Raw genomic sequence first — 20885 nt, 5'->3', positions numbered from 1 at the left:
TAACCTTGCAGTGGACGATGCTCTTGGCGATGGCAGTTCTGCTGTTGTCTTCGCTGTTACTGGACTGTTTATCTCACTGAGTGGACTCGTGCTAGAGCTGGGTGTTATCAGAACTGTTTCGTTCTGTTTTCGTACGGGACTTTTTGCTTCAAGCCGAAGTCCAAATCCTCCACCCTTTCCCGGCGCAATTACAGCCCCATTCGTTACATTCACTCCAGATTCCAGGTCCTTCGTGCGTTCTTTCTCAAGATTGCAGTTTTCTTTATTGTTAGAGTTGTTGAGTAGTATCTCTGCTGAATGCCTGCGGCTGCCGGAATCATTCGACTGAATACTATTGATACTGTTGTTTGTAGCCGATTTCGAGGGTCCCGGAAGAATCGAATCGGCACTGCTATTGTTGCTGCTACCGTTGCTCAACGCCGCTGGTACCGAACCGGCCGGTTCCGTTGGCCGAGACCACTGGGTTGTTTTAGTGACATGATTCACATAGTAGACACGGCCTATTGCCGTCACGCGTTCTTCCCATCCAGCAGGTAGTTCGTCTTGGATGATTTCTTCGTCGTCATCCGGACCGCGAACGTCCCCGGCGGGACCGACTATCGCTAACGGAGTACCACCCGTGGTACCATCTCGGGACATAAGCGAAACGATAATCTGGCCCTTAACTGGATCCGTATCATCCTGTGAAGCCTTACATAGATCTAATCGTTGAACTGAAAAAATAAGCGACATTTTACATTAATACCATTTCGTTAGATGTGTATTTATATTTTTGTTGTGCTATTTTGGACATCTCCATTTGATTTTACAGAAAATACTCGAAATATAGTACACGTAACGCCTGTTTAGAATAGGTAAATCATCCTTAATGTTCTCCAAAAGATTGACGACCACTGTCATAACCTTGAACATTTTTTTTTTGTTTTTAAATAGCAAAGCCTTGGGCTCAATCGTCTTTTCTTAGACTTGACCCCTCTGTATCGATAGACTTAACAGTCGACTATTAGAGTACAGGACGACTTTACAAGACTAGATCAACAATGCTACTGACTCTATCTAGCAGCACCGCCTAGCCGAGATTCGAACATACGGCGACTGGCTTGTTGGACCAGCGTCGTACCTCGAAACCAACTAAGCGGTTAACTTTTTTCTAGTTTTCATTGGTAGTAAAAAGAAATCGCTCTAAAGTATTCCAAAAATCAGTCAAAGCAGTGGTCAACAAAAAGGATTATTACCGTGGAAGAAAATAATGACGAAGCATTTTAAAATACTACCGGTAACCGTGTCACTCGGGCACCAATCTTTAAATTCGTCTACCAGACGGTGCAGTTCTACACCGTCGGAGTCCGTCTTAAATATTTTAAAGATTTTTACATCGTCGCCATGAAGAGGCCGATAGCCATTTGACAGATAGGTTTATTTATAAAAAGAAAACAGAATAGTGATCCTAGGCTACTCCCCTGCGGTACACCAGATATGTTGCAAACGAGATGTTAATCATTACGCCAAGCTTACGGTGAGGACCGTACTACTCAAACCACAAATGCTGATAGACACGGGTGATGAGCATTGTTTGTATGTTACGTTACGTTACGTATGTATCAGGGGACATAGCTGATTATTTCCATTGGTTTGCAAGTTACCCTGCGAAATTGGAACATTAAACGATAGTGAAAGAGGTCTAGCAAAAACAAAGGATCACTTTTTCAGGATTTCGTAGAATTGACAAACGACCAAAACATTTCTCCGAGATTTCTGCGAAGGTTTCCGTGTATTTAAAGAATATGCTATATTGTTTATACAGGAGACGGTTAAATCTTTTCCAGTCCAGTCTAGATGTCGTATATTCGTATCTTCACTGAAAGAAACTGTTAGACTCAATAGGATCGTAGTACTAGCTCCACAATTGTCCGGTACTCTAATAGCTGGTTGTGAAGTCTGTTGATTAAAATATGAAAGATCGAGATCCGAAAACGGAATGTACCATCTAAGCTTTCGTTTTTTATAAAAAACGGTTGCAGGTTCGAAAATCACTATACACATCGTTAAAGTATTGCTTAATGATTGGTAGCGAGATCTTTGCAATGCACACAGGGAAGATCTTGCACGTTTGTATCGACAAAAATGTGCGGTTGCCCGTGGCGGTATGCGGCCAAGCCGGCGTAATAACAGACTCAGATGCCTCGGTAACCAAACAAAGCAGAATGGTTAGCAAAGCGATCAAGAGATCTTCACCACGGGATTTTCTGCTGCTTTGTTGGTTAGGATCGCATCTAAAAACAAAAAAAAAACGATTTTGAATACCTGTTGGGAGTGAATTTTCTTGTCAAGTTTTATGGTAAACAGATTATATAGAAGTATTACTCTGACACAACAATAAAACAAAAAGTTCTGGTTCGACATCTATGCGTCTTTTTCTACTTCTAGCAGCATAGAGCCGGAGTGACTTTTGTCATATCAAAAATTACTCTCCGCTGTAGTCGGCCCTGGTTTATTTTCATTTTGGATATTTATATCACTGCAACCATTTATTTGATCTACTGTGATATATCTCCCGTTTTATTATAGCTATACAGTGGACTCTCGGAAAAGTTAATCGATTGGGGAATAGGTCGATTAACTTTTTCGAAATATTACCTTTTCTGAGTAGTCCAAGTCATTGAAAGTCATTGAAGAGTCATTGAAAATGATAAACACAAAAGCAAAAAATATATTCTCAGATACAAGATACACATTTTTAAGTATCTGGAAGTTGTAACGTAAAGAAATATGTAGCAAGATCTTTATGAAATAATACTTAATTCCTTTCAGTAAAATTCAGTAAATAGTCGGTTATACTAGTTTACTTTTGATTTTTCGTAGTCCACGTTTTGATAATGTTCGCGCTTATTTTTTGTTCCTTGCTGTTCCTTCTTTTGCATTTAAAATTCAATATGAGTTTGCGTTTTTCCAGTAACATACATTGAATCAAAAGTCCTAAGATAAGTATGTGCTCGTATGGAACTGTTGCTACAACTGTCCCGTACAAGAGTTTAATTAAATCCCAGTTATGATGAGACTCTGTATGAAACTGTGAAAAGGCGTCAAGAAGTCGAAAAATGAGAAATAAAGATAGAAGGAAAACACACATGTGTGAAGGAACGCTTTGGACAACCAAAAAATTCAAACTCTCAGAAAAGTTAAGGCAAAAATAACTTTTTCGAGTGTTGCATGGGAGCTAATATTCGCTTAACTTTTCTGAACAATTAACTTTTCAGAGAGTTAACTTTTCCGAGAGTCCACTGTATTGTCAAGATGACGCACCACTATCAGTAGCGATCGTCATTGTTTGACTAATAGCATTTGTCCAGGCCAGTGAAGCACTTCTAATGAACTGCACTACTTCGCTGGGAGTTATTCTCCAAATATCAGAACGTTCTAACAGCCCACTGTTCAAGAACCTTAACGGGAAACTAGCAGTCATTAACTTTTCGTCGGAGTCCAATTTCGCAAGCAGTTTTTGGGCCCAAAAACGGGGTTCTTTTTATAGACATGTATTCACTGCTTCTTGCCAATTTGAACACGGTGAATATATTTTTAAGAACAAAATTTTTGTTTCAAACAAAAAACTGCTTTTCAAATTTGCAGAATCGATGACGACTAATTTCACCTTAATCTTTAATTAAGAATTGCCGAACATTGGCATAACAGGTGTTCCGAGTCTTCTTTTTCTATGCCACAGAAGCGACATACTTATATCATCTTAAAGTTTTCTCCTAAGCTTCAGATGATAGCGGCTCGGACAATACCCTATTATAACACCAGTATTAAGCTCCAGGATTTTGCGAATCATTGAAATGATTGGAGAGATAAACCGTTTTGACTTGCCTAGCATTGAAAGTATTATTCCAATTTGATTCTACTTTCGTACATTCCCATGCTTTTAGCTCCATTTTTAAAGCAGAACCAGATAAGCCACAGAAGGGCTCAGGTCTTACGAATTGATGAGATGATCCGAGTCTTGCGAGCGCATCAACTCTTTCATTTCCATCGATTCCACAGTGGCGTGGGACCCAGTACAAGTTGACTTGGTTACAACAAGACAATTTTTGGAGTGATTGAACACATTCCCAGACATGTTTTGATGCGCATGTCGCCGACTTTAGAGCGTTTAGAGCTGCTTGGCTGTCGGACATGATACATAATATATAATATATTATATTAATTATATTTTAATGTCTATAATTCTTGCGCAAGCACACAGTCGTACATTCTAGAATTGCTTGTGTATCGGCTTAGAACACAGTTAGCCACCTGCCCATTGGAAAGGTCCTGGGTTACTCGTCGCTAATTTGTTGAACTTCTCGACACATATACAAGCGGCTTTTACCTAATCGAGCCATCTGGCACGTTGACCTCCTCTATTCCTGGTGCCGGTTGATTTCTTGAAGAAAATGGATTTCACTGCACAGGTGTCCGGCATCGTTGCGACGTGGCCGGTCCACCGTAGTCTTTCAACTTTCAACTTGGACGATGGGAATCTCTTCAAGTAGTACCTTAAGCTCATGGTTCATACACCTACGCCACTCTCCGCTTTCCATTCGCACTGCGACAAAAATAATCCACAACATCTTTCGTTCAAATACGGCAAGTGCACATAAGTCCTTCGAAAGCAAAGTTGCTGTCTCAAGTCAGTAGAGGACCATCGGTCTGATAAGCGTTTTGTACATCGTCAGCTTTGTGCGGCGGCGTATGCTCCTTGATCGAAGCGTCTTGCGGAGGGAAGAGTAGGATCGATTTCCATCTTATATGCGTCGTTGGATCTCCTTACTGGTATTATTCCCCGGTGACCAGAGATCCCAAATATATGAACTCATTAACCACTTCCAGTTCATCGTCGTCAATAGTCACTGTCCGTGGGAGGTAAACGTTGCTTTCTATGGAGTCTCTTCCTACCATATATTTGGTTTTCGACGCATTGATGCGAAGGCTATGAGTTGGCTACTCTTGCTGAAGATCGCTCCTCTCGTTTCAATGCGAAAACCAGTAGAGGACAGTCCATTCTCTTACCGCAACCCTCTGCTCGTTTCGAAGGGACTCGAGAGTGCCGCCGAAACAAGCACGTAGTACATCAATCACACCATGGTAGCTGTTTTCAGTCAATTTGTCCGAAAACCCGTTCTCGTGATTATCTGCCATAGCTATGCTGCCCTGAAATTCACAGGCACACAGGCTAGTGCTTAAAGAGCAAAGATGGGACAAAGCACACCTTCCGTCCAAATCTGCTGCAGCTTCTCCTCCTCCCAATTTCTTGAAAATACTATTTTTCAGCTGACCGACTTCTCGCCGAATCCGGGAGCCAGAATGCTGCTAAGGTTAATTTTAGTTTCGTCTTCTTCTGTCATATCGTCAATCGAAGAACTGCTTCCACTTGTCAACCACCTTGCATTTGTTGTTTGTGACCAGGTTTCCCTCCTCGTCCCTACCCTATCAGGCTTCGGTGTATATCCTTTACGAGATTGGTTCAGCTTCTCATAGAACTTGTGCATCTCATTAACTCGGAATAGTTGTTCTAGCTCTTTACGGTCTCTGTCCTCCACGTTTTGGTAGTAAATCAACAATGGACTGAAAGAGTTCAGTTGCCGATCAGGCACGGGGTCGGAAACAGAGGCTGCGTCATCGGGACAATTGTTATAGGAGTTATCATACTACTGAAATTTCGGGAAATTAGGGGCTACCATAATACCGAAGTTATAGCGCCCTGGAATAGCCACAGATTTCAGTAGAGTTAAGGCCCAGACACAATGCATACGAATTTTACTACGTTGCGGCAATGTGACAGTTTTTCAATGGGTTTTCTGTCAAATATCCGCAAGGTAGTAAAATCCGTATGCGTTGTGTCTGGGCTTTTACGGTGAACAGTTGCGTAGAGTTGTATGCTACGTCAAGCGGGTCTGAGTTAGTAGACAGATCAGCGTTAAGGACTTTGCGAGCACACACGGTGATGTGCGACTAATGTGCGCTGGTAGAAAAAAATCGACTGTGGCAGGAAATACAACAGCTTCCAAGATACCAGAACCGTCGCGTCCCAGTATCCGATTCCGATCATTCGATGGTGCAATGGCGGTGGTGCTCGTGGAGTCAGAACGAATTGCCTTTACAGAGTTCCGTAATTTAATGTAATTTAATCCCGATTTTGAACGAGATGAAATTCATTGCACTCCAGTTGGCATCCTTTTTAGTCAAAGGAATGACCTTAAACACTCGGTTGACGGATCAACCTTTCCTTATTGCATGCGTACTACATTTGCATTAACAAATAAACAGATAATATGAAAAAATAAATAGAATTGTGATTATACAAACTTCGCAGTCAATAAAAGCTTATGTAATGAACAATTGCGTTGATAAATTGCAACAGGATTTCTCAGCAAAAAATACGATGGTGTTTTTGGTAGACCAACATCATTGGTAGACCAACATTGCGACAAAATGCCTATTGCTCAAACATTTCTCAAACATCCGTCCAGCCATTAGCAAATACTTACATCCAGCGTTGGTGAGCCTTGGAATTGTACCGGCCACAATACGCACGCAGCCCAGAAACCCAGAGCCTTGCCGCTTTTGTACCTTACGGTGATCCCAAATCGTTATCGTAATGTTGTCGTTTTTTCCCAGGTACAGATCGTAGTGAGATTGCCACCGGGGTTCCAGCGACGCCTTGCATATTTCCGTTTTGAATTCCTGAGGAGTTCCATCGACTTGGATTTTTGCGAACGGATGCGGCAGTCCTGAGGGGAGAAAATAAAAATCGGTTATTAATCTACGGTGACAAAACACAGGTCATAAATGTTTAACGTTTTAATAAAATTCGGTCAATCGAATAAATATCACTGATACGACGTATACCGAGCGTTTCGGACCGGAGACCTGCCGCGGTCTCGATCTACTGAACTAGTGTTTATTATTGAGTGTTTTTTGTACATTTTTCATATTGTGCTATACACATTCTAGTATTATTATTTTTATTATAACCAATGCATCATTTTTATTTTTAGTATTGTCCTTGTTGATGCGATCATTGGCATAGTTCTATAGTCACCTATATAACGCTACCACTTTGCATAACAATAATCATCAAAAGAATGATAAAACAAACTAGAACCGTAGTATGCACACACGGAAGCAAAAAATATTTGTTTAAATTACGTGATTATTTGTCTTTGCTGGTCACAACCGCCTTTTTATCAGCACGAAGCATGTTCATACAACGAATGTCACAACAAATTGAAATCGCGACTGCATGGCACACAGTAGATATAGCGCTCGCACCTAATTACGCTCAATCTCGCTCCAAGGAAGAGTTATATTTCAACAATACAGTCTTGTCATAATCATCCGGTATGCGTAACACCTCTCCCGCTGACTGAACTAAACGCTAAAGAAAGCAAAAGGAACTACTAACCGTCAACCGTGCAGCGATTTCGGCTGACACGTAATTGTGCGCATAATATCAAATTATGACAAAGAGAAGTGTCAGCAGAAAAAAAATATCTGCAGCGACGTCATATCGAGTAAACGGGACGGTACCGGCATTGGTTTGCAAACGTAGCGACCTACAGCAGATTAATATAAACACCGCAAAACATCTATACACACGCCCACATGCACAGAAGGAATTCAAACGTCTATCCAACGCCAGTGCAATGTGCTGTGTCCGCACTATGCAATTGACTGCTGGTTTGGCAGTGAGTTTGGAATCACAGCTGAATACTAATGTACCGTGCCTTATACGAAAATGACAAGTAGAATTTACATACCTGTCTGCAGTAGGTTAATATTGAAAAATACATTGAGAAGAAACTACAACACGCTGAAAAGAAAGCTCAAATGCATTTCTGAATGTACCTATCTACTATTGGGATAGTACTTTTGCATATGACGAATCGACCGTCGAACATAAAAAGAAACAATATTTTTTGACGTTGAAGTACGCTCAGGGAAGGTCATTCAAAAAAATCTTAAAATGCGAGTGTCACGAAAGGTTTCTAGGTTTTGTACGCTAATGACTCAGAAATTTTCTGATCAATTTCGATATTTTTGCACCAGGTTGCTCAGAAGATCTTTAACGCGTAAACGCATAATATATTGGGTTGTGCAATAGCAGGTGGGGCTCGCACCCACGCTGTTTCGGTTGGTACCCGAATGTTTACTAGTTCGTCCAATTAATCACTCTTCGCATCAGACACTTCCACACACCCTTTCCAAAAAAGACTTTACTACATACACATCTTGCACTTATCTAATAATCGTGAAATAGGAAGATAAACGTTCTAAAACTAGTAAAATAAGGCAAACGAAAAATCAACTTCTCTTGCACGAAACGCTAAGAGTATGCGAACCGAGTTAAAATCTGTGTTCTTACTTTTTTCCAGCGCCTGCATATTTCTTACAAAGAGTCCTACAGTTCAGTGTCATACCTCACCGGACATGGTGGTGTACAATAAGCATAATATTTTATCATATTAGCGATACTAACGAGCATTTTGGGGGGCTCTGTAGCCGCAAGGTTACCGAGTCTGCTTTGACAAGCGAATGGTCATGGGTTCGAATCTTAGTAGAATCAGGCCATTCGATGGCAAAGTGACTTTAGCATGGGTTTATTCCCAGGCCCCTCACCAGCACCACCCTTCCTTCGTGCTAAATTCTATGTTATCCCGTTATGGCCTATTGACAGTGCAAAAATGAGACCCTTATAGTTCAATGCACTGGTTAGCTGTTCCAGGGATGGCTATAATTGGGGACAGCGCTGTCATGTGGAACGAGTTGGGTAAAGTAGAGAAAAAGTATTGAAGGAAGGGTACTCTCAAATTACACACAAGCACGCATAAAATTCAATAAGCATATCGCTCACTCAATAGCGACTATAGCCAAAATAAATGCAGTGCGGGTTATACAACAAACACCCGGGCGATATCACAATAGATCTAACCATACTGGTCGCAGTGATGAGTCCATACAGGAAAAAAAAAAAAAAAAACGAGCATTTTATTCTGAAGGGTTCGAAGTTTAAGACTGTTCTTAGTTTGAATCAGACCGGTACATAGTTAACTAAACAGTACTTCAATGATCCTGCCTTTCCTAGTTTTCCGCTCTTTTCCTTTCACGGCTTGTCCCATTCTGTTTGGTACTATAAATACCTTTGTTTCATTACTGTTTTCTATCGTCCCCTACGTCGATTGTAAAAACTAACTTTATAAAAAAAATTAATTAAATGCCTGACCTCATAAGCGTCAAGACAAAACACGAGGTTGATCTATGACTAATTTCATAACGATAAGATAACACAAACTAGTATTTAAGCCAAAATAAACTAACATAAAACGTTCTAGATAACCAGCTCCAGTTTATAAATCTATCAACGTAGGTATGTTGTCAATATGAAATTAGCACCTATAACGCACAAAAGAGGCATGAAGAATGTTCAGGTTCGTTGCAAACAGAGCGTTTATTTCATTCTTTCGCGTTCGGCTTTCCTGTGAATCATCTAACACAACGATAGCAGCAGATAAAGATTTGGAAATTTCTAAAAAAGTTGTAAATTAAATAAAATCATATCAAATTATTTTCGTACACGCTGGCGTTCGCAAAAGTTTCAAAGTTAGAAAACATGATTGGATTTTGGTTTTGTCTGAAATTCCTTTATAGCGAGCCAAAAACTCCAGCACCTGGAAACACGAACATACGTTTGACGCGTATGACTGCGAATGCAGTTCGTACTTCTACAAAAACTCAAATGTTTATGCCACAATTCAGTGCCCCCAATGTGAAGGTGGTGTGATTCCTACAAGACGGTGCCATACCAAAAGTTCGGCGAATGATTGATTTAGCGTAAAAGGCCCCGAAATTGACCCTCAAGATGATGCAATTTAGCACCGTCGGAACATTTTGTGGCGCTATGTGAAGTCTCCGGTCTATGCCGATAAACCTCAGACGATTGACACCTTGGAAGATATTGATAATATTTGCGACGTCATTAGTGATATACACACGGCCTCAATTGCTGTAAAAAGTGATCAAAAATTGGACTTTCTCCTAGCCAGCCGATATGCCGGAAATCGTATTCAAATAAAAATAACAAAGAATGATATTTCGAATACAGCCATGGCAATAAAGACCATTTACCTGTGTTTTATTTCCGTTTAAAATGTTGTGTCTCTATGGAAAACTCATTTTTAAATGTTTTTGTTTTCTCGTTGGATAACGAGTGCCACTAAAAATGAGGAGAATGGGTCGGATAAAAAAACACCATTCAAATTTTGCTTTGGTTTTTATACGACAGACTTCGCAGTCAGCTGTTCGAGTACAAGACAATTGCAGGGCCAGCTGCTATGATCCTATTGGCTCTAATAGCCTCTCTCAGCCGAAATTCGAACATGCGACGACTGGCTTATTAGGCCAGTATCATACCTTGAGGCCAACTGGGAGGATCATTGTGTATAATAGAGCTCAATAGAGCAAAAAAAATTCGACAGGACGGCACTGCGGTAGGTTTGTCGGACTATAGTCTTTTGGCACATACGCTATATTTTGGCTTCGAAATTCTCTTATCGGATATTGCAATGTATGTACAACATGCGTGTATTTCTATATCGCCTTAGAGAAGCAGCAGATTTGAGATTGTTTCCGGGCATCTGGAATTTCCATAGAGGAATGTAGCTTCCGTCATTCAGTATAAGGCTTTCTCACGATTTGAATTTGCTTGTCAGGGTACTCTGGGGATCTGAATTTCTTTCAACACACTATTCCCTCCTTCCTTAGAGTCTTGCAGATGCATGACTTCAAACAGCGGAAATTTTTGGCCGCATCCCGTTGACTTACCGAATCCTTGTTGAACATGCTGTGCCACGAGCGAAGAGCGGTCTTATTCATTATCTTCGTCAATGTTGCAAATCGAGCGAGAAACCAACGATGCCTACTCTCCCGCGAGCAAGTATGTAGCAAGTATGAGAAGCATAGCAGCACAGAACAGAAATGGAAGTAGAAATCCACTTTCTACAGATACCAGCGAACCTGGCGGTAACGAGTCACTTTTTTCCACGAAAACACACGAACGCATACGAATGTACACGAAAGCATGTGAAAGCTGCTATGCGATTGGCAGCAAGCATTCTGCTGATATTGCTGTTATTTGCTTCTATGCGAAAACCTTCCCAAAGAAAAATAAAAACAAAAAGGGCTCTCTAACCAGTTTTGATCGCTGAATCGTTCGGACTTCCACTTCTGTTCTGTGATAGCAGTCAACGCTTACGCCCCTCACGCAAGCGTGAGACAAACAGCCGCCGTTGCTCGGTGCAGACATTGTGCTACCTACACACTCCCGAACGCTACTTTCCGCATAGCCCACTCGCCAGTCAAACATCTCGTGAGCAGCCAGCTGCCCGTTTCTGTTAAAATTGTTGGCTTCCAACTGCGTTAAGATGAATCCTAATCTGTTTCCCCTTCTACTAACTACAATTCTTTTCCCGGAACATTTATGAAGATGCAGAAAATTCTCTGGTTTTCTAGAAAAAAAAGCATTGAGCAGCAATGATTCGATTTTGTCACCCCCATGATGAATTTAGGGGTGACAAAAATGGGACAGTGACAAAATTGGGTATTTTTGTCAATTTTTATCTTTTTATTTTTATTATATTTCATTCTGATCGTTTTTAAGATATTTCGCACTCTCTTCTACCTCTCTGTGGACATTTGTCACCTTTTCACATTACAGGTCCCAAAGCTATCAAAACACGCGTTTTTTTAATTGTGCCAAGATGGTTGATTATACTGGTTAACTTTGTTTGGAGAAATTTCTCAGCGTAGAAAGCTCTTTCTTATGGTATGAACGATTCTATGATTAATCCCCCTAAAAGTAAGATAGAAAAGTTATTTTTGAAGCAGTAAGAAAAAGAGCAAAACAATGTTCCACAAATTTTTTAAGAATATCATTATAGAGAACTTTGCCAAAGAAAGTAACCTTCTAGCTATTATAGTTGTGAAGAATAACTCCACGATAATCAACTTTTTAAACACAGTTCTTTCCACAGTGTTTTAACACACAATATTTTTTCGAAACGGTGGTTCTACAATTGACGAAGGGACGGTAGGGGAATTAATGAATTTTTGTTTTTGAATGGAGGGGAAAGAGTGGAAAGGTCAGGGGGGGGGGTTATTGGTAGCTACGCTTAACAAGTAGTCGTCAACCCACCTACATTAACGCCCTCCCCCCCTCCCTCACCTTTCTGCTCTTTCCCCTCCATTCCAAAAAAAAATTCATTACTTCCCCTACCGTCCCAATAGGGGCAAAAACGAGAGAAAAAACAGACGCAATTAAGATACGGTCTGCATGCTGATAAAATATAGGTGATCTTATGTGAAATTTTCCGGAGAATCGCGTGGTGCCCACCCCTTTTCTGTTTGTCAATGGAAAGTGCCCCATTTTGCTCATTTTCCCCTATTTCTAACATTTTTTACACTTATTGGGCTATACCAAGCTAGTCTCGGGGAAACCAAAACTCAAAAACCTAATAATTTCGTGTAAAGAAGTCCGCAGAATCGAATTGGGGTTATCCCATTTAGTTTAGAGCACATTACTTTTTGTAGTTGAGTTCGCGTTACCAAACCGACCATACCAAACGGGACCTACTAAACCAATAAAATTAATGTGCTCTGAACTAAATGGGATAACCACGGTAGTGCCGAATCACAAAAAAAGCAAACACTAGCTATTTCGTAAAAAATGCGTAATTTTCTGAGGGTGGTATCTTTGGAGAAGTTTATTAGTAAAATACAATGCATATCATAATTACTTCTCCATAAATATTACCCTTAAGAAACTATGCATTTTTGTGCAAACAAAAACTCGAGTGTATTCCGCTTTCTTCCAAAATTTAACCCTCCAATTTTTTATTCGAATGTTAGCACGGGACAATTGCGGGGCTCGTACTATGATCCTTGTGTTGTGACTAACAGGTTTTCCCAGGCGAGATTCGAATATGCGATGACTATAGCTTGTCAGACCAATGTACGTTGAGGGTAGCCTCGCAATTACATGCTGCATATATTTTTATTATGCATTTTACAACACAGTTCCTTCCGTAATACTACTACTTAGGCTTGTTATTTCCTCACTCATTGTGCAAAAAGTGCAACTTTTTTTCAACACAATGAGCAGAACTTCTGTCAGAAATGAGAAATAAATCCATACAAGGAGAAACAGACTAGACAGAAAGAGAAAAACTAACGCGCAGAAAAACTTCTTATTGCGCTCTTTAAATGAGAAACTTTCGGTTTCGCTCTCGGTTCTCGCGCTAGCTACAGCAGTAAGCGTGAAAACAAAACAACCGGTGCGCATTCAGCAACTATAGACTCAGAGGCGTCAAGGCAATCAAAAGTCATTAAATTTTGAATCTTAGCGGATAATTACCTTTGTTTATAGTGGGACTTCCCTTTGGGTGCGCGTCAAAAGGCAAGTGCATGGGAATTCCAATGTTGCCATATCTAAATAACATTTTTCGCACTGTTGCCGTTGTGACATGCCTATAACCATATGATGCAGTTGCGTTCACGGGCAATATACTGTAAGAATCATGATCCAACTGCTGCATTAATGGATTAATATTTTTCTGATGGCAATGACCGCTATTTTCAATCGTCGTTTTTTCTCAACGCACTACCCATGTTAAAACTACTCGTAGTTGTCATACGTCAGCGCACCGCATCAACGTATTCAAAGTGTACATATTCTGTACATATTAACATTCTGTTGTTCCTCAATGAGTAGCGCAATGTGTGGTTGCTCATACAACCGCGTTCAGCAAGAAAGAGAAAAGTCAAAATGAAACGGAGAAGAATAAATCGCGTTGAAGACTGAGCACAGTTTGAATTTTTCTCTTCTCTTTTTTTCCTCTGAGGAGGAATCATCCCTGCTAGTACTAAAATGCACAGCCCATCCCTCCTTTTTCTCTCTAAGGTTCCAATTACTGCTACGCTACTGCACACTATACATCCTAAAAGCAATAATATATGAAATCTAAGCAGTAAAATAGTTCAGTTTGACAAATCAAAAGCGTGACAAAATCGGGTAAAAACATGACAAAATCGGGAAGTGATAAAATCAGGTTACCACTGTATTCCTTTCCCTCCCACCCGGGCGAACGTAAGGGCTAGCCGCCGCGCAGTAGTCGGAAATTCAAAATTTTAAGCCAGCACTTCAAAACAATACCAAGATTTCGAGTATGTTAAGCTGCTGATCTCAAAAATACTACCAAAAAAGTAAAATTCAAAATGGCTGATCCAAAATGGCGAGCAATACCTGTTGAACTTTATAATTATAGGCTTAAATTTTGTCAGTGAGAGCTTTCAGGTTTCTGACTTGAAAAATCAAACTGAAATTTTAAAAGTCAAAATGACCAAGCAAAATGGCTGATAAAGATGGTCGGGTAGCGGAAAATTAACCCGAAACCCGCACCCGAAACCGTACCCGCCGAGTTCGGGTATTGAAAAAAAAATATTTTCGAGTTCGGGTCGGGTTCTTATTTTTTTTTTTTTAACCGGGTATGAGTCGGGTCGCGTATCACTATTGGACAAATTAAACTCTAAAGATGGTCGGTAACCTTGCCCGTACCCGTACCCGACAGATTCCGGCTGGAACCGGGTATCAAAAAAATAAATTTGCCTGTTCTGACCGGGTGCGGGTTTTTAGTTGGTTCACTTGATTCGGTACAGGTCGGGTTCGGGTATTCAAGTTTACATACCCGACCACCACCTCTAGGCTGACCAATTTTGTTGATTTTGTAAAGATAAAGGAGGTGAACAAATTCGGCGGTTTGGCAGGCCATCCATGGGTGTGATAAGATGAGCCAGTCGTACATCAAAACAGGAATCTACAAAGGGAAAATCTAGCGGGACGAGTGCGTCCAGAAAACCCATTTGCTGCCCTTCACATTGTGTCATAAACGCTACACGCTGTTCTAATCGGATTTGGCAACCTGCCATTACACACGGCCGGTGTTACACTCAAGTACTTTTTTTACACGGTTTGTTTTTAGATGATTAAGAACAGGGCAACTTTGGGACTATTCATTTATTTCTCAATACATTTGGGAGAGGCCCGACAGTCGTCACATAGTTTGTAAATGGTCCCTCCGTTGCACCGTTCTTGAGTAATCTTATAAAACAAGCCGTGTAAAAAAAGACTTCAGTGTATACCGTTACAGAGATAACAATGTAGTTTAGGTATAACAAAAGACGTCAACGCATCGAACTTCGCTCGATTGAGAGGTTTTGAGCCGTCATGAAGGCCAGACTTACCTAAAATACCTAAACCTCAGTATTGCCCAAAACCTTATGGGTCGAGGGCAAAGTTTGAGCATTCAGTTATGGAAAGGAGCTTCAATTGAGCAATAAAGTAGAAACCTAACCTTAATGATGAAGTTTATTTCTAGAAAGTTTGAAGAAAATCTGGCTTTTAATGAATTTTTGTGTAGGGAGATGTCCTGTATGGCCAGATGTGAGCCAAGTATAGCCTATACCAGATTTTTAGTGACCCTGGTAATGGCTAACGGAACATGTTCGACATGTTCTTAAAATTACAGCTCTATTTAACGCAAAAGTGATGAAAATCAACATACGACTAACATGCGACGGTGGGCAGCATAGCGAAATAAGGTTAGAAAGTAATGAATTCATTTTAAATAATCCTAACCGCCCCTACATGCTGGTAGAGACTTCTTCAGGACAGTAGCCATTGCGCACCGTGCACAGCCGGTAAATGCGACAGCATTATATGTTTGACCGATTTGCATACCATAACATAGCTATTGTTTGCCTGCTCATCACACCAATTGACGCCAGTTTAGAGAGTCCGTGTGCGATGAGTAGAGCTTATAAGAAGCCGTACAGAAACTGCATACTCGAGCGAATAGGTGGTGCACCCCAGGAGACGGACCAACATTACAACCAACAGTACGGCACATCAAATATTCTAAACAATACGCAGGCTAGATAGGAAATAAATGGTTATTTATTTCAAGCCACCACTGGAACTTTGTTCACATGAAATTTTCCCCCACAACGAGCTCTAGCCCACGGTGCACCGAAAGCGTGTCTGTGTGCCGATTTCGAACTGATTGGTCTGTGACGGTCGTGGCCTCCGCTTGGTTTACTGCTGGACAGAGAGATGATCGTTGATGATGATGGCGGTGGTGATGATGTTGATGATAATAAAATAGAAGTGACCGAATTGGTGTGATTGCAGGTATTTTGCACATTACAGGAATTGGTCTTTTTTTTAACCTCAACTTATGTATCAGTATTTGTGGTTGAAGCAGCACGTTCCTTCCTTACACTGATAGGGGAACGGGTTTGATGAAATCATTCATTATAAATACATTGGGGTTCAGTCAAGGTTCGGGATATATTATCGCAAAGCCTTACGAGTTCGGATCAACCTGGGAAAAATAGTTATGCCGTAATTCGTAAAACCACCCATAGACTTTTGCTACAATCACAATTACATTTCGCATAAATCAGTCGTAGAATGGTGCAATCAAAGTTATGTAAACTTGGCAAATCACCTTAGCACACAAAATCAAAGCAAAATTTCACAAGTTTTAACGATTATGCGTTATATTAAAATCGTGTAAAAATTGCTTTAGAAAATTCCCAGTGCAACGTCCTAGTTTGCATATATTTTAGATTGAACCGTTTTGCAAAGTTCTTGAACTAGCGAAAGCTTCTGATTTTCACTGTTATCACGGCCGCTGCGCTGGTGGTAAGGCCAGACTAAGTTCGATATAAAAGAAGCAGCGGCGGCTTCACACAAATGTATGATTGTTCATTCATACATACAGTGGTACATAACTGACAACGAGAATACACTCGTTTTACTGCACATTAAAAATGTACATGCCCGTCAGCTGGCCTGAATGGAACAATATGGGAAACTTGCCGGTAGATATCTCTACACGCCATACGCTATACACAAACCGAAACGTTACAGCGCCGGAAGTGCAACAAAGCGTGTCGCGGTGAATAGTTAGCCGTGTAGTTAACCCAGTCAACCGCTGAAAAAAGCAATGGGATGGCGATGAGTAGAAAAAAAACTTACGAACGCACAATACACTCACTAATGTAAATGATGTTCGTGAGTGATGAATGCTTTTTTGCTTCCAATCTGGACACCGGCCGTTGTTTGTCGAATATGCAGTTAAATTGTTCGTTCGTGTCTTTTCGAGATCGAAACATTCAGCGATGAATGTTTACAAGCTCGGATCTGCGTTTACATAAAAAACAATAGTTAATTATCCTCTATTAATCTCGTTATTTGCTTAGAGAAAAAATCCGAATAAATCATTTCCTTAACGCTACTACTGCTTTGACGTAATCCCTAATATTAGCGGAACATATTAGAGCATTTTAATTTAGCATGCAATTTATATTTAATCACTGATGTACTACGTGTTATGACTATGCATGGCAGTAAATAAACAGCTGCTTGTACACCCAGTGCTAGTTACACAATTGATAACCGTTGATTATAGCGCAATTGTCACCATTCTGCCCGAGCCGCTCCGTGTTTACCTGCCTTCGTATGTCAATGTATTTTCTGAGCCAATTTCTATTTTATCTTCACTTTAAGGTTTATTTGCTGTTGTAATATTCATATTTATGTCAGGGCAACATATCAATGTAAATTATAATGTCTATCAGCGAAAACGTTCGAGACCTTCCAAGTAAGTTAGAAAGCAAAATATATTGTAATTAAAAAAACTCGTATGAATGCCTCGACGGTTTTACATTCTGTCTTCGATAGAGTTGTAGACTAAATATTTAAAACCCCATCACAAAATACCGGAATATTATTTATTTTGCAGTTTTGATTATCGATTTTATCCCCGATCGAATCAATGATACTGAATTTAACAGTTTTTACTACTTAGAAACTGCTAAAAACAGATGAAATTTATATTCGAAAACTATCCCCACAATAATACGAGTAAGAAAGGAGATGCAACGACGCATTCAAGCTGGAAATCGAGCCTACTTTTCCCTCCGCAAGCCGCTTCGATCAAGGAGCATACGCCGCCACACAAATCTGACGATGTACAAAACGCTAATCAGACCGGTAGTCCACTACGGCCTTAAGACAGTAATATTGCTTATGGAAGACATACATGCACTTGCCGTATTTGCCCGAAAGGCGTTGCGGACTATTTTTGGCGGAGTACAAACGGAAAGCGGAGACTGGCGGAAGCGTATGAATCACGAGCCACAGGCACTGCCTTGGAGAGATTCCCATCATACACCTGGAGAAAATTGCCGGGCGACTGTGCAGTGAAATCCGTGTTCTTCAAGAACCTCACTAGCACCAAGAATAGAGGGGCCAACGTGCTCGATGGCTGTAATGTATTGTATTACTAGTGGAAAGGTGTTGATCTAGATCCATCGATGTAGATGGTGCGACTATTGTCATTCGAAGTCACGTACGATTTGAGAACGTGTGTTTGATTGAAAAATATGGCCTCCGTGAAACGGGTTCTGAAAATACGTAATATCGACGTAAACAACCATCAGAAGTCAATTCTGGTTTTAGTTTTCAAAAGGTCGCATAATCCATGCAAAAGGGTTGATTATGCGACCTTCTGAAAACTAAAACTAAAGAAGAAGAACCTGCAGGCCAGCAGGTTTTGTGCTTAGAGATTCAACCAAGCGAACCGCGAATAAGAGGCACTAAAAACGAGTTAAATTGGAAACTTGGTTAACTTGCATGCAAGGTGCAAATACCATGCTCTAACGGGTGACAACTAAGATTTTGGAATTTTTTGAGGCCCCTATACTCCACCACAAACGAGCTCAGAGAGAAATGAGAGTATGTATGTGTTAGCTCTCTCTCTCCTCTTTTTGTAAATATTTTTTGTTTTGTTTATGCTTGCCTTGTTTTGCTTAAAATGACGTCGAAACAAGAAGCATTTCAAAAACGCGTTGTGCACTTCTACGAACTGCCACAGAAATCTCGGCAAAAAGTATACGGTACCTACAACATTTAAAAAGCAAATTTGTTGCGGCTTCGACTGTTTACCATACCCTATGATAGTTGTTGGGCATCATAGGGTATGGTAAACAGTCGAAGCCGCAACAAATTTGCTTTTTAAATGTTGTAGGTACCGTATACTTTTTGCCGAGATTTCTGTGGCAGTTCGTAGAAGGTATTATGGTTCGCAAGCAAGGTATTATGGACTCAGAAGGACATCGTGAATGTTTGAAGAAAATTTAGATCCCGTTTCTACAAAAACATCATGCAGATGGACAATACGTGTTTTGTCCGAATAGAGCATCATCGCATTACGCCAAAAAACACAATTGTTCCTGAATACCCATTCGATCCCATTTGTACCCAAAAACCACGACCCGAAAAATCTGTGTCAGTGCGCCCAATCGAAGATTTCTTCGGCATTTTGAGTTTTTTGAGTTTTTTTGTGTACAAAAATAACTGAAGAACCACGAATTGTAAAAAGTTGATTGGTAGAATCAAGAGATGCATTCGCAAAGTTGACATGACGGCCGTACAACGCTCGTGTTTCGACGTCAAACGAAAGCTTCGCCGAACAGCCGATTATGGACCGTTTTCAAATGTCCACTGATTTTTTTTCAACAATCAATAATGTATCTTTAATTTCGGTAGATCAGATCTCCTTCATGTATATTTGTCTTTTTTTGACAGCTTGAGAAAAAAATTCCAAAATTTTAGTAGTCACCCGTTAATTGACAAACTTATCGAATATGCAGCAAAAAGCCAATTTATTCAACCTGATTGCTACAAGCCACGATTCTCTTCGCGGGTGTTTGGGGAAAGGCTCTGTTCCTATGGAATAGACCAAATTCGTGTTTTGTCCTGAACTTTTAATGGGGTCAAGCATATAATTAATTTTTATAGCGGTGTTTTTTTAGAATTGACGGAGGGTCGGTAGAAGAAAGTAATGAAACAAAGGTGTTGATAGTATCCTAACAGAACGGGACAAGGCGTGAAAGCGAAGATGTGAACCGCATTTTTCAAGCAGGAAGGAAGGGGGATCCGCGGATCGAATCAAGTTGTAATCGGAACCAATTATTACCGAATTCGCACTCGCACTCACTCCCAGGCTCTTGTAAATCGTAGGTATTGCTTAACTTTTGAACAACAGCGGAATGGATGAAAGAAAATTTCAAAACCCCTCTGTAAGCGTTGAGTTATTTATAGACATAAATTATGCCTCTTCCTCCGTTTAAATTTTCATACAAAAAATTTTTTGTTACGCCGTTCTCGTTCGCAAATTTGAAACCTAAAAATGATGTATTAGGGTCATTCCATGCGAACTGTCCGAGAGGCTTGTAATCGTCCGTCACGGATTTGAGCCCAATTTTGCCAGATTGTTTGTTTTCTTTTAGGTCAGGAAGTAAAAATCCTAAATTTGGTCCCAATTGGTCCTTCCCTCGATTAATGGGAGCTCCTTTTTTTAAAAAAAGATCAAGTTTTGGCAAACCCTCTTCTTTTTCTTCATCTTTTGCTTATATCTCCGGAAACGGTTTTCACATTTTCGAAGGAAATTTCCCAAGGAATCCGAGAAAAAAAGCGTTACATTTTATTTAAAACTTTTTAACTTTACAGTTTTTCCTCAATGAGTACAATTTAATCTCAAAATTTCCAACTTCATCGTGTTTTCCAATTTTTTTAATAAAATTTTTTATTAATTATTTTTTACTAGCTGACCCGACAAACTTCGTATTGCCACAAATTAACCTGTGTTGTACATAAATCATGAATCTCGGATGATCTTTGTCACAATCTCGAATTTTGCAAGCCCCCCAGTGGGCGGCGCTTCCGA

The 20885-nt window shown here is 40.3% G+C and overlaps 1 protein-coding gene across 1 annotated transcript in view; it reads right to left on the bottom strand.

Annotated features, from left to right (window-relative positions):
- Positions 1-20885, bottom strand: part of LOC128734303 (E3 ubiquitin-protein ligase SMURF2) — a 54907-nt gene that overhangs the window by 6175 nt on the left and 27847 nt on the right. The window contains exons 4-5 of the mRNA XM_053828420.1: positions 6528-6770; positions 5-713 (exon numbers count right to left, since the gene is read on the bottom strand). Of these exons, the coding sequence (XP_053684395.1) occupies positions 5-713; positions 6528-6770 (952 nt within the window). The remainder of the gene's footprint in view (positions 1-4; positions 714-6527; positions 6771-20885) is intronic.

The sequence above is a fragment of the Sabethes cyaneus genome, chromosome 2, assembly GCF_943734655.1.
Source record: "Sabethes cyaneus chromosome 2, idSabCyanKW18_F2, whole genome shotgun sequence".
Lineage (NCBI taxonomy): Eukaryota > Metazoa > Arthropoda > Insecta > Diptera > Culicidae > Sabethes > Sabethes cyaneus.
The sequence above is the reverse complement of the archived record's forward strand: the minus strand, read 5'-3'. Positions and strand labels throughout refer to the sequence as shown.